This window comes from Pseudochaenichthys georgianus, chromosome 5 (genome assembly GCF_902827115.2).
Source record: "Pseudochaenichthys georgianus chromosome 5, fPseGeo1.2, whole genome shotgun sequence".
NCBI lineage: Eukaryota > Metazoa > Chordata > Actinopteri > Perciformes > Channichthyidae > Pseudochaenichthys > Pseudochaenichthys georgianus.
The window spans coordinates 31,030,376-31,044,755 of NC_047507.1; the positions used below are offsets into that span (position 1 = coordinate 31,030,376).

The following is a 14,380-nucleotide window of genomic DNA, read 5'->3' on the forward strand; positions in this document are numbered from 1 at the left end:
TGAAATGTTGACCACAAATACTGCCAGCATACAGGGATTGTAAGGGTGGAAATGCCAAATGATTATGTGACATTTCTGCTACTTGGGGCCAACCCAGAGAAAACATGTAATAGTGTTATTTACACTCTGAATAGCTCTCTGAATTAAACAACAGTTGTTTTAGTGTAATAACCGCTTGCTGTGACCTTTTGGTTCACACGCTGTGATTGAAATCCATAAACGTCAGTTTCATGCACAAGTGGAGGGAATCTTTTTGAATAATGATGACCCTTGTTTGAAGACCAACTTATGTTTGAGCCAAATGAATGCATTTCCTGATCTCTATGTAGCCTTTACTGTGCATTGAGTGTGTTTCAGGGGGACAATGGCTGTTTTCACCATCGGTATAAAAGGCTACTGTTTGGCTTCGTCTGCTTTCCGAATCCACTTCCGTGGTGGCACAAGTGATCCCAGCGCCAGTTTGTGACAGCCAGAGCATGCACTTGTATGTGTGTAAATGTGTTTGTACGAACTCCCAAGGGCAAACACACCCGACACACTTTGACACGACACTATTAATAGTCTGTCCACACAGAAGCATCCAGAAGGTGAGGATGTTAGAAAACAAGTTACACAAGGAACATCTTGGGGTGGGAATAAGGCTGCGGCCCCACGAGGACGAAAACGGCTAAACGCATAGGATTAACGCAAACGCAATCGCAAACGGCTTCCGTCCACATGCAATAATTATCCGGATAGTGTCTGCCCACACGAGACCGCTCCGTTTAGCTCCAACCGCTGGAGAAGCTGCAGTACATATGCAGGAGCCTGTAGGTGGCGCTGTAACTTCCTCCACAAAAGCAGCGAAGAAGAAGGTTGTCATGGTTGCCCTTCTGTTTATTCTCCGCGGTGGGGGCCGAGGGAACCGGGCAGAGTTTTTCGCCAGTCAGCGTGTATTAAAGTTGAAATCTTCCGGACAAAATTATAAAAGTGCCGGTCAAAGGTCTTCTTTGTTATTTATTGAGCTTTAAAACAAATGAATAACGACTCTATATAATATAATGATAAAATACACGGAGCCTCTCTTTTTCCTCCCTCTCTTCAGACAGCGTCAGTGTCTGTCTCATGCAGCAGCTCATCCAGTAATCAGTGACCCGGCCGACAGTAAAAATAAACATATTTATAACTAGTTTAGGGAGTTTGAGAGGTAATTAAAATAGCTAAGGCTGATGATCTGACTTGAAGTGTGTGTTTTGCTGCAGAGGGAGGAGCTGCAGGTGAGCAGAGCTGCGTGTCTCCGTCCTGTCAGATTAGACTTCACTCGCGAGAGAAAGATAAATAATCTGAATTCAGGGTGCAGTTTACTTTGACGTGGGGGTGAGCAGCAGAGGTGGGGAGAGGCGGGGCTATTGCCTCATCATTATTGCTGTAGATGTTGCACAAACAACTGTAGCATGGTCAATAGCGTCCGGAGCACGATAGCAACTCTGCGATCCGCCATTGTTGTTGTTGTTGGTGGCGAAACACTTCAGCACTGGCGCGGGGTAAGCGGAGGTGAGCAGAAGAGGTGGGGAGAGGCGGGGCTGTTGCGCAATCACTATCAGTGATCTGAAAATGTCCGTATAGGGCGCACACACGGAGCTGTTTGACCCCCCAGAGAGTGGCGTATGCATTTCTATCCACCTTGGGACCCGTTGTCGTTTCCTCAGTCGTTTAGTGCCATATTCGGTTGTCCTCGTGTGGCCGAACGGTCTATATGACACTAAACAGTAACGCAAACGACCAAATTCGTCCTCGTGGGGCCGCAGCCTAACACATCAATCTTGACTTGGCAGCGGCATGAAACATTACGGTATGAATAAATAACTACAAAAGACAACAGGAAATAACATAAATAATAATAACTGAATGTCAGCAACTCTTAGCATCCACAAGGTGATCCACAAACCGCACCACTGCCAGACAGGAACACATTAACAGGCCCTTCACAATCTAATTGGTTCACAAGGTGTCAGATGCCTGACAGGAAACTCACAGACGGAGCCTTCTACCTTTACCACTGGCTCTCTTCGTTCTGAAAACTTAAGACCACCACTTGATTATACCATATGAATATTCAGCATTTTAAGAACAACTATTAGGACCACTTGTGTTCACCTGGAATGTGGCTTGCAGATGTAGTTGTGTACAATCTCAACATCACAATTCTTACCCAAACATCAATAAAACAGCCAATTTAAAATGACACTACCTTGGTGTAATTACTGGAAACAAATAAGACTCATGATATCACAGCCAAATATCCTTAAAAAATAGAATCATTGCAAATAATGGCTCGATTATGCTAGGATCAACTATACTTAAAAAGTATAAAAACGGATTAGCAGGACACTATCGAGACACTTACGAACACACTAACAAATACTGTAATACTGCTGCATGGAAGTGCCCTGCAGAGGTCTAGCACAATTAACTCAAGGTAGTAGTTAGGTGTGTTCATGGCACATGCAATTGAAAGCACTCTGACTGGCAAGTAGATTATCTTTCTATTATTATTTTTCACCTTTACTTCTTTTAATAGCTAACAATCATAGGCTCTAACCACGTGTGCAGAGGCTAAACCCATTATCACAGAGAGTCATTTCCTGTTCGTTTAAATGTTAGATCAATATTTAAGTCATCATGTAAAGCACGGGTGTCAAACTCAATTTCATCGCGGGCCACATTCGCATAAAGGTTGCACTCAAAGGGCCGGTTATAACTATATAAATATATAATATATATATAAAATAATGTATTTTATATGACATTATTGCCTCTGAATTGGATTATTATCGGATAGGATAATAACTTAGTAATTAACTACGTCTGAAAGCAGAAGTCCAGGGCAAATAATTGCAAGTCTCTTCAATGCGCATGTCACAAAACGAGATGCATTGTGGGAAATGTAGTTTATGGGCAACCTGCTTCTGTAAAGTGTCATGTAACCGTATAATAAACGTATTATATTCTTTGCAAGCTCTTGCGGGGCCACATCAAATGAAGCCGCGGGCGGATTTGGCCCCCGGGCCTTGAGTTTGAGGGGTCTCAAACTCAAGGCCCTTTACATTGTAAAGGGTCGTTAAGAAAATGATATAAACTGTAAGAAAGTCTAGGAGAATCCCAATCCTAAACATCCTGTGAATAAAAGGATAACCTGTCCAACTGAGAGCCCAAAGACAAGCTTAGGCTTCATTACATCTGAACCTGATAAAAGAATATTCAATTGCAACTCAATTCTTGGAAATGAACTCGGATCAATCTCACCATAAAAATAAACATGAATAGTGCAAAAACCCACCCGCCAGGAAACTGCGCTGCGCACCTGGCTGGACAGGTGGATTACATAGCAGCACGCTCAGAAAACCCCCCCATGATAATTAAAAACTCTTCAACTGTATCCAAGACATTTGAAGCTTTTGCAAATCGGAGACTACTTTTTTATTGAAGGAATGGCAGACGTCCCGTAAACAGCCCTCTTGCCAGCAGGTACCAGCTAAAAACTGCTTTGATGAGGATGATGCAAGAGAGGGAGCAGGAGGGGTGTTCAGCGGGGGTAAATTACCTGATGGTGGGTTGGTCGAGGGCCCGTGGCAAACTGGTGGGGGAGGGAGGACATGTCCAGCAAGGAGATTGAAGCAGTGATGGCAAAGCAGGGAGAAAGAAAGAGCATAAGAGAGACACCGATAAGATGAGCGATGAGGCCGGTAAATACAGAACACAACCACACAAGACTTCACCTGGTACGTGACGCCGCTCTCAGACTAAAGTCAAGGTCTGTATTTGCAAGGTTAAATATTATGATTCCCAATTGTGACTTGCAAAGAGTAATCTGTATGCCGTGTTGCATACTGTAGTGGGATTAAAATAATATCCTGTTTCCTATGAAGGAATCCTTCCCATAGTAACCACACGGCTTAAAACAAGACTCCTGAGGTCTGGTTAGCCTTGCTCTGCTGATGGGGGCTGGGCAGGAGCCAGGCTAGATTCATAAATAATACGTGTGCGAGTACAGAAAATGCTGGCAAAGTATATATGATATTCAAAATGTCTTCTCGTGGTGTGAGGTTTCCTAAAAGCTGTTAGTGGGCTTTTCATGGTTTTAAATGTAAGACAGGGACTCTGACTTTTTAACTTGAATATTGCATAACAAGGGGAAATGATTACACCAGTGTTTACTAATGTCCCACACCACAAGTCTGTAAAGTTAAGGAGATCAGAATAAAAAAGTACAGCTCATGCTTCACTGACATGAGCAGATTTAGATGTTTCAACATTTATCAAGCTCTTTGTGGCATCTAAACACCAGGTCAGTAAGTCAATGACATCTCCCAACTCTCAATTAAAGCCACAGTAAAGAGCAAACTCTTGTACTTGGAGGCAGCAGAGCTGTAAATCCAACAGCAGAGGGACACTCACCGTGCGACTTTGTGGCTGTGCATTCATTGGCTGCGCCTGGGGTGAATACACTAAAGGGGCGGAACCAACATTTAGTCCAGGGTTGTATGGAGACTATGAGAAAAAGAAAAAAGAGAAAAAGAAAGACAGGAGGAGACAGTGTGTTAGGATGCAGACAGGAACTGTGCATAAATCCTAATTTCATTAACACATTTCACAAGCAACACTTGGATGTTGCTGGTATGTTTCCAGCTGGGGTTTATGTGCTGCGCAAAGATAATTGGTACCCTAAAGCAGGGGTTCCAAGGTGGGGGTCGCGAGATGATTACAAAATTAAAATGTTAAAAAAAAAGGAAAAAAACAAAATCAATTTTTTTAATAAATGTTTTATTATTATTATTATTATTATTATTAATAATAACGTCTGCATAGACTTTTTTCAGGGGCGGACTGGCCATCTGTATAATTTACCCGCAGCGAGGCTCCCCCCGTTGACAATCCACTAGCGCAGTGTTTCTCAAACTTTTTCATACCAAGGACCATTTAACCAATAAGAATCACGGAACACCTAACTCCACAAAAATCCAAAAACCATAGGCCTGCTCACCACTCCAACAGTACATAACAGCCTAATAATGACAGCTTAACCTTCTCTATATCATCTCGTTCACACGTTAAAATCAACAATACAAATACAACTATAGATTATATAAGCATTTAGTTCAAATGCGATTTAAAATGCTCACAGGTTTTACACCTCTTATGAAATGTAGACTACATTTATTACAGAGGTTTTTTTTTGTCTGCGAGACAGAGCGAAACCCAGCCGAAACCACACACACACCCGCAGCCTGGCTGGGAGTTTGTGTGTGTGCCGAGGCTGAGTTCCGCGGTGTCGCGCCGACCCCACACCAGTGAGCCAGCTCACAATGTCCTGCTCCTCGCAGCAGCGAGCCTCGCAACGTCCCGCCGAGTGCGTGTGCGTGAGGAAGTCCGCGGATTGGTCCAAACGTAACGGTTCCGGGGACGTTTTGAACAATGGAAAAAGAGAAATGTCCAACGAGGCGTTCTGGGGCAGCACAGACAAGTCTTCTCTGTGTTAGAGTTTTACTCGCTACAGGGTGTACTTTGAGGGTTTGTGACTCTGCAGACCGTTTACATGCAGAAAAGCTACATAACACACAAGGGGACGGGTAATAACCGGAGAAGCATGAAATGGGACCTTTAAATTAATTCATTTATTTACTAGCAATGGCAGGAGAAAGACATCTCAATTTGATTTCTACCATATTGTTAACCCTTACCTGACCCCGACCATGTCCAATTGTAATTATTATATTCTATAATAATCTTGTAATTGGTATCCTGTATGTCTATGATGAGAAGGTCAACCTGGGATCATGGTTGGAATCCCTCAAATCCATAACATCCAGTCAATAATCTTACTTAAATCCAGGTTAAGCACTATGCTTCTGCCCTTAACCTCAGGTGGTGTAAAGATGGTTGCACCCACATCCCCTGTGAACGTATTCCCTATCCTGATTCATTATTTTCTACACAAATAATCGAGGTCGAAACATAAAAATGCTTTAATTATGCTAAACTGATGGCAATGAAGTTTAGCAGAGGACTTTTTTCAGCTGCAGGGGCATAGAATTGGCTCCAACATTTAAAAACTATGTTAGATTTTGGTTGAGCAAATTGATCATCAATCATAACCCCAAACAACCTTTTGATGTTGTACAAAGTAGCTGATATTAAAACAGCTATGGTTGGCTTAGACATCATAACATTACTCCCTTCAGGTTAGCACTACGACTACACAGCAAGAGGGTACTGGTTCAAACCAGTGTTAATCCTCAGGGCGACCTGCTTTCCTAACGTAGTTTTAATCTAAACGTGTTTGTCCATATGATCAGCCCTGCAGCCCTGACCAGTATTGATCTCTATTAGCAACATGCATGCTTGGTCTGCAGTCTAAACTAATTAGGACTGTATGAAGAATACAGGACATGCATGTTTGTCTCGGTCTGATTTGTCTTTTTTGTTGAAAAAAAATAATGCTATCATTTCAAAATCCTGTCCATTAAGTAAATCCCACTATCTTTATTTTAATGTCTGTGATGATGGGGTTATATATCGGGAGGAAATAAATGTTAATGTTGAATTGTATCCAAGCCCTATCACAAGTCATACAAAATAAGCAAACAGGTGGACAGATCAAACATGAGCATGCATTGAGGTTAAAGGCGGACGCACTGATAAACTCACCCCTCCGCCTGCCTCCCAGCCCTTCGCATAGCGATATTGGGAAGCTGTGGGAAGGGATACCTGAGTGAGCGCCGGGGAGTGGGCATGGCCGGGTGGTGTGCCCGCCAAGTTAGGGTGTCCCTTTGTGATGTCATGAGCAGTGTAAGGAGGGCCAGCGTGCCTGGGTACCTGCATCACATGAAACAGTCAGGTTAGACAGACACCCAAAACAAGATACTATGCCACACACACATGCACTGATGCAGAAGAGGAACAGAAAGAACATCTGGATTCCACAGGTCATTAGTCCTCTCCCCTGTTGAAGAATTTAAATGAAGCTAAAGCTCCAGGATTAGCCCCTGTATGTGTGCAGAGGTGAGTGATTTGAGAGTCTGCAGGGGTTGGCTGCCACTCTCTGGCCTCTCCTGCAACATGCTGTGCCCAACTATGCTGTGCAAGGATGCCTGGGCCTCATATGGCATAACTGGGTCAAGCAATCACATCACCATCCAACTCATGTGTGACAAATGAAGTGCCCTCGGACACAATAGAGTAACGGAGTCATTCGAACAAGTCTCATCGATATGGGGGGCACTATCAGGAGGAAGAGATGAGATTTGACTGGTGGTGGGATGGGCCCTCCCTGGCTGCTGCAGCTGCTGGCTGGCAACACTGCAGGTGCTGCTTGTTTCTGCTGCAAGACGCACACACACCAGGGACTGAGACAGGATACGGCAGGAAGAAAGCAGGAGGCACTGAGACGGCCAGGAAAGCTGGGCAGCCCACGGTTCTCTCCAGCCAGGCTTTTTTTTTCTTTTTCTTTACACACAGCTATTAAAGCTTTCACAGCTCCAACGCTAAAACTAACATTAAGGGCTTTCTCCTTAAAATGCATTATATTCAAATCTACTGACACTACTCTGTATAGATTCTATAGGATCAATCCCTTTTGCTTCTCTCCATAAACTATGTGTGGCCTACTTCCCTCAGATGACCTGGGATGTAGCAACTAATCTAGCTGCTGTTGCCAGGGGAGGAGCCTGCACTGCTCCAGGCCAGTGAGAGATTCTGAGGACATACAGAGTGATGGGGTGGGGGAAGGGAGGCAAGCGACTGTATAGGAGCTGTACATGAAGAGAAGGGGGGAGGGGAGGGGGTGTACAAGCTTTACATCCACTGCAGAGAACAACCGTTTCATGCCATGGGATTTATTTCCACCAGTGTTATCATTGTTGCAGCCCATCGCATTTAAAATGAACTTCCAGAGGTAGAACATCTCTTAAAACCTGCAGTGTTTCCAGTGGTGTCGTTACAGTAGATCATTTCAGTCTCTGTAGGCATACACCGGCTTTTTTCTGGCGCAGCTACACATGCTGTGCAACAGAAATCATAACTGAAATCATCTTCTTTGTGGTTTCAAATAACCAAAGTGGCAATCCTATAGAATACTACAAAGCTCATCAAAGACCAAACGTCAGCACAGGGCAATCAAACACTCTTATGTTATATTCTCCCCACAAATGCCCACGACAATGTGGAGGAGGTCTCAGTGAGCACCATGTTTATTGAGCCAGCTCAGTTCATTTTGTCGAGAAAAACTAAATCTATAAAATGTGTAGTGAAAGGAAAATCAATATTTCTTTCTTGTAATTTCAGTGGTAAACATTTCATGTGGGGTTGCCACTAATCATTATCTTACAAAGCCAAGTATGGTAGAAAGAAAAGTGCACATGTGGCTGATTAGAGGCCCAGGGTCTGCAAACATGACTCTTATCACAGCATAATGCCCACTACCAGATGGTGACTGTGGTGTCCTCAGAGGGAAGGCATGAGGCTATTTCAGGTTTCTATTGGTCTTTAGGGATACAGTAGGTGTGGCTGGGCACTGACACACATGAATGGCAAGTCCATGGTTCAGCCAAGGACAACATTTCAGAGGAAATGTGTTTTTGTTTTTTTCTGTGGCCAAAAATAATAGTACTCCTTCAACAATATATAAATACAACACAAACGATGACACAGACCACAATACAGGAAATGTTAATAAACTCCTAGAGGGAGATGGTGAATGGCAAAGGTCCCTTGAGGTAACACATTTCCGTTTAAATATATTGTGACACAAACATAAAAAATATAGAGGTGGCGAGCAGTTTTCCAGGCCCTGTGATCTTGCATGGTACCAAACCGCAAACACATATTTAAAGTCAACACACATTCAGTTACCAGTTTATCAGGTACACTTAAAGGGTGGTTACACTTTGTAAACAAATGCAATACATCCTACCTTCATAAAGGTTACAATGTTCTTCGGAGGAAACTGGTGCGTTTCTCCTGCACTGAACTTCAGTTGGGCGCTCTGCCTCAAAAAAACAGCAATGTCCGTGGCGCTCTGTGGTCAGGTGGAAAACAGCAAAGAATCACCTCATACGTTGATGCTTGTGGGAGTGGCATGAAGCCTACATCAGGGCATCATTATCATGGTTATACTGTTCTGTGAGAGGAGTTTCTAATACTTAGTCTACGCCCATATCAATGAGCGTAGACTAAATATTAGAAACACCTCTCGGTAACTGCTTCAAATATTACCATAAATCAACATATCTAATAGTTTAAACAAACAATGCAACCTTTCCAAAAGGGAGTGTTGCATAAGCCAGTTTTATCCAGGTGTACCTAATAATCTAGCAACTGTGTGTGTGTTTTTACAGTCAAATGTTTGCAACTACATTCAGTCCATACAATAGATAAGTCTCTGCGTGTGTGTATTCTGTATCTGGAGTGTGTATTTTGATGTGCATGCACTGCAGCATACCGGTGGATAGGTTTGGGAGAGGGTCTGTGGGCAGGGACTCACACTGTAGACTGCAGTGACTCCGGGCTGTGAGGGGAAGATCCGGTCGTCCAGAGGTGGCTGAACCCGAGGGATCCTGGAGAGAGGTGCGTTTAGGAAAACTCAAACACAACTGGACATTAAAAGGTCTCTTAGTAAGGGAAAAGAGATGCTCAGATCCTTGATTTGTTTCATACTTTATGTAGTCATGTAACAAGACCAAAACAAATGACCTGACGGGACAACAAAGTGTATCGTGTTAAATCTAAATATTGCTGACTCGACAACATTAAGGGACTTGATTTAGTATGTGTGATAGTGTTGCAAACACTTTCTTTGTTCTACATATCTATGTTTTCATGCAATTCATATATAGCTGATCCAGATCCAAAGGGCTTTCCTCAAGCCCCAATGGCTCTGATTTCAAGGATCCTTCCACCACCCGACCCCACCCTAGCCCAAAAAGCCCCATCTCTGAGCACACTATGTACCTTCACCATTTTGCAAGTGTGAAAGGGAAAATGTGAAATGGATTTCTGGACCACTTCAGGCAAATGGACAGCAGGAGATAAGCCAACTGCAAATGCATAGAGAAACACATGATCAAATATCGGTTTTCTTATGCTGGAAGTGGAATAGTAGGGTCAAAGACAAATACCACAACAGTTGTATAAACCTATAGTACTCAGGGTGTTATAATTGCTATGGGCTCTGTCTGAAGAGAAACCAGAACAGATGATAACTTTCTTTAGGGCTTCTGAAACATGCAATAATGAGACTCACTTGGGAGACATCACTCACATGTTAAGGGAGACAAAAGAGGGAATGTCTAATAGCCAAACAGAAGAGGGAAGCCCTGCAGTTAGTAAGCTGCTCAGGCAGTTGGCCGTGACAGAAAGTCTCTCACACACACAGTCACATGGTTTAAGGGAAACCGAACGTCTGGCCCCCCCCCCCCCCCCCCCAGGGAAGGGTTTTACTAGAGAGAAAGTTGGTTGTGCGACATGTGTCCGCGCACACTATCCAACGTTTTTGTTGTTGTTCAGAATGACCTAACTCAAGAATGAAAAGCCAGCTGTCATAAGGGGAAGATGCAATGTGGTTAAAAATTGGGATATCATTCCACATTTTCAGACAGTTTCTCCAGGAAGAAATGCAGTGCTGCTCTCAGCTCTTCACATGAAAAGAGCCAGGAATAGCTTCTTTGTAAAAAAAAAAAGGGTTGAAAAGAAACTCAGCGTTCTTTCTAACCTCTGCGCAGCTGGCCAATCAGGCCGGTAAGTGGGTGTGAATGTCAAATCGTAGGTTACAGGAATGATCGGACACAGCCCCCTCAGCTAACCGAAGACCATTAGACAAGCTGTCCTGACGGAGTAAACTGGCCCTTTGAGCAAGTTTACCCTGCTCTTGTGTGCAGGGGCCGTCATCTGTCTTGGCCCCCTGCCAGCATCGCTACTCCTAACCGACAACACAAGAGGGAGAGAAGGATGTAAAAAAAAAAAAAAATCCATTTAAAAGAGGGCTGCTATCCAAAAAAGCAGAAGCGCAGCAGGAGGTTTGTCCATTTTATTGCCGGGGAATAACAACACGCCCACCCCCACACACACACCCAGTCTACATACACAGAATGAGGAGCAATTAGAGGATCCGTCTCCTGACACTGAGTCAACGTGAGGAGGAGCACAATAATACTGTTATATGGGTGACACAGTATTTGATGCTTTGTTTTACCAAAAGTGCATGACAAAAAGTGATATCACCAGAAAGACTGAGATAAATCTTCTACTTGTTGTATATATTTTTGATGTGAAAATTCTTACTGTGGTACATCCAATGCCACAAAGCAGATGGGGGAATGTAATATTCAACTGCAAATGATTCTTGACCGAGGTCTGGTGGGTGACGGACAGAGAATGTCACACTAAGAGGGGGTATCAACAAGTGAGGCAAGCTGATCTGTCTGCTGTACATGATCTCTGTGTGGAAACTGTGTCGGGAAATATACCCAGGCTTCACTTGCTGGAGCAACAGTAACACATCCATGGAATTAAAGTGGAGGGGGGCTCTTGTCAACAGTGGCAAAACAAACGCAAAAGTAGATCAGTAAATCTTCCAGGGATTTTGGCAGACCTGATTGTTGCAAATGCAGTCGAATTTGAAATCATCAGATTCCTTTAAAGGGTTAAACGTTTTTATTAAGGTTTTCCCTTTCCTGTAGTTTGTTCTTTAGGTCTTTGTGCATGTCAATGGTCTGCTAAGGCTAAAATCCCAGAGGGAGTTTCTCTCCCACGCACTGCCCCCCGCTGCCTAAAATGCCTCCATTGGACTCTTTTGATAACTTCTGTAACATAATGACATCACTATGTAACACCCAAGCTTCTATTGGCTAGCGCTCCAATACAGTGTACGTGACCTCTTTAAGTGGTTGACCAATCACAACAGAGCTGGCCAGCATACAATCAGAGCAGACTGGGCTCTGGTTTCTGACAGAGGGTGAAAAGAGTTGCTGCAGCATTGTATGAGAACAATAAAGACCTTTTGAACATTAAAGCATGTAAACATGTGGAGGAACATAACGCATATATCGACCTGAAAATGAGCAAAATGGGGCCCCTTTAAATTGCTCAAAGACAGGTTTTTGTAAGTAGTTATGTTGTGAGGGAACTCAAAAGCAGATGCTAAACGTAATTAATTACAAAGCTAATTAATATGTTAACACCACAAACATATTTACTTTTTAAAAAATCGTTTAATTTAGCTTAATCGTTCTGTTTCTGTGCCTGAAAAAGTGTTACACACAAACTGCTGCAAATTCTCACTTCGATATAATAGCATTTTTAATATTGGCGACTACTCCCTTCAATAGCCGACAGTTAGCAAGAGTGGATGTCCAAGTATGCCATTATGACACACCATTACCATTTCATTCTTCGTTTATTTTTGCAGTTTTAAGATGAACTGCTTGTACAAAATGTTTTCCTATTCATATGTAGGTGATCACGCGGTGAAAACCAAATGTCCTGAGGATCATCAGTGTCGAGCTGTCCACGTGGGAGGGCATGTAAACCAGATGGAAGCTTTTCAGTCAGGCTCTTTTGCATGTAACGGGCACAACCATGAAAGTGGTTGACCGCACGAATTAGATATTAGTCATTAGTTTGATCTACAAGAATGTTCTGCCTGAGGAGAGGAGGCGAGCACAATGTCAACTTAAAGACTTACAGCAGGGACACCGCTTCAGGGAATAAGAGCGTTGTGGGGCTGAACGATGACCTGCGACATCAAATTGGACTAAACTACATTAATGGCGAGATTCACATTTGACCCCTCGCTGAGACTGAGAATAAACACTGTGTACAGAAGAGAGGGTTACAAGGTGCATAACCCTAACATTGCCTCACCTTAAGGATACTAGCTAGTTAAAGGGGCCCTATTATGCTAATTTGCAGGTTTCATAATTGTATTTTGTCTATTTTGACATACAAAGTGCTTGTTTACATGCTTACATGACTCAAAAAAGTATTTATCTTTCTCAAACCAGAGCCCAGTCTGCGCCGATTGTTTAACTGGCCGACTCTGTCGTGATTGGTCAACAGCTTAGAGATGTCCCGTCCATTAGCGTTTCACGTACAATGCGTTACGTAGTGATATAACTATGTCACCGAAGTGAGTGAAGAAGGGGGGGGGGGGGGTGTGTGAAAGGAAATCCCTGTGGCGTTAACTTTGGGATTTTAGCCCCTGCAGACCATTCACATGCACAAAAACCCATATAACACGCAACATGACAGGAAAAAAACGCCCAAAAAAGCCAAATAGGGCCTCTTTAAAGTCAAAGGAACACAGGTTCCTTATGACACTGTAAGCAGGTTTTTTCCATTTTAAAATACATTTGGAAAAATCACATTTAAAATAGGATTCATAACTCCTAAACAAGCATAGGCTTCTGTGTAGTTTATCCTTGACAAGGTCAATTTGGGTCTAAAACAAGTCCCCCACCAGAACAGAATACAAATCAATCCTGCTTCTTCTCTGAGGAGATCATAAAGTAGCTTTAACCACTCACCTTTGGCCCTTGTCCAATTCAACATTGACCTGTAAGCCTCATTTAAGAAAGGAGGGAGGGGGGGCTGCTCCTGCTTCATCAGTAGCTTACTGTAAAGCCACTAATGTGCTGATTGTGTGTGAGGGGGAGAGAAGGGGGAAGACAGGAGGAAATACAGCCTTATAAAAATAGCAGGGGTGTGATCCTGAGGATGATACGGCTCAATAAACTGTAATCTGCTATTACTCCTACCATCAATGAATTACAGCTGTGTATTTTGCAACCCCTTCCCTGAATGAATCACATGGAACATCCAGGAAAAAGAGGCAGCAGAGGGTCAGAGTGAGAGGTGAGCTCTGTAGGTTCATTCACAGGAAGTAAGCAGAGACGGCCCAGATGGGGCAGACACAAACCCTCCTGCTCCCTGATGGCCCACTGGCCACTGCACACGCACGCACGTTTTTTGAATGAAGGAAACAGGGATTCAGTACTGTGTACTTTAAAAAAGGAGGTAGAGTCAGAAAGATATACACCATAATTAACACATTTCCTTACATTGATAAATAAAGTTGTATTGTATGTTATTTCACTGCTAAATGGGTAAATTCAAGTTGCAACTCACTTTTAGTTAAAATTACAAAAATGTAGAGCTGCCTTGATTGGTCAACAGAAAGTAATTCCAAACTATTTAAAAAAGGAATTCATTGTTAAAAATGGCAGAAATTACAGTTTTTAAATGAAATATGTTTCTGTTGTATGTCATATTAAACTGAATAGTTTTGGGTTCAGACACGAGAAAATGTGACATTTCAAGAGGGGATGATATTTAAAGAAAGATATAC

General features: G+C 43.0%; 1 protein-coding gene across 3 annotated transcripts in view; it reads right to left on the reverse strand.

The window, feature by feature from the left end:
- Window positions 1-14,380, reverse strand: part of LOC117446291 (eukaryotic translation initiation factor 4 gamma 3-like) — a 60,451-nt gene that overhangs the window by 40,651 nt on the left and 5,420 nt on the right. For 2 of the 3 annotated variants that reach the window (XM_071203199.1, XM_034082397.2), the window contains exons 2-6: window positions 9,479-9,593; window positions 8,951-9,055; window positions 6,676-6,855; window positions 4,438-4,530; window positions 3,584-3,616 (exon numbers count right to left, since the gene is read on the reverse strand). In XM_071203199.1, the coding sequence (XP_071059300.1) occupies window positions 3,584-3,616; window positions 4,438-4,530; window positions 6,676-6,855; window positions 8,951-9,055; window positions 9,479-9,593 (526 nt within the window). The remainder of the gene's footprint in view (window positions 1-3,583; window positions 3,617-4,437; window positions 4,531-6,675; window positions 6,856-8,950; window positions 9,056-9,478; window positions 9,594-14,380) is intronic. The other variant, XM_034082405.2, reaches the window with a different exon arrangement.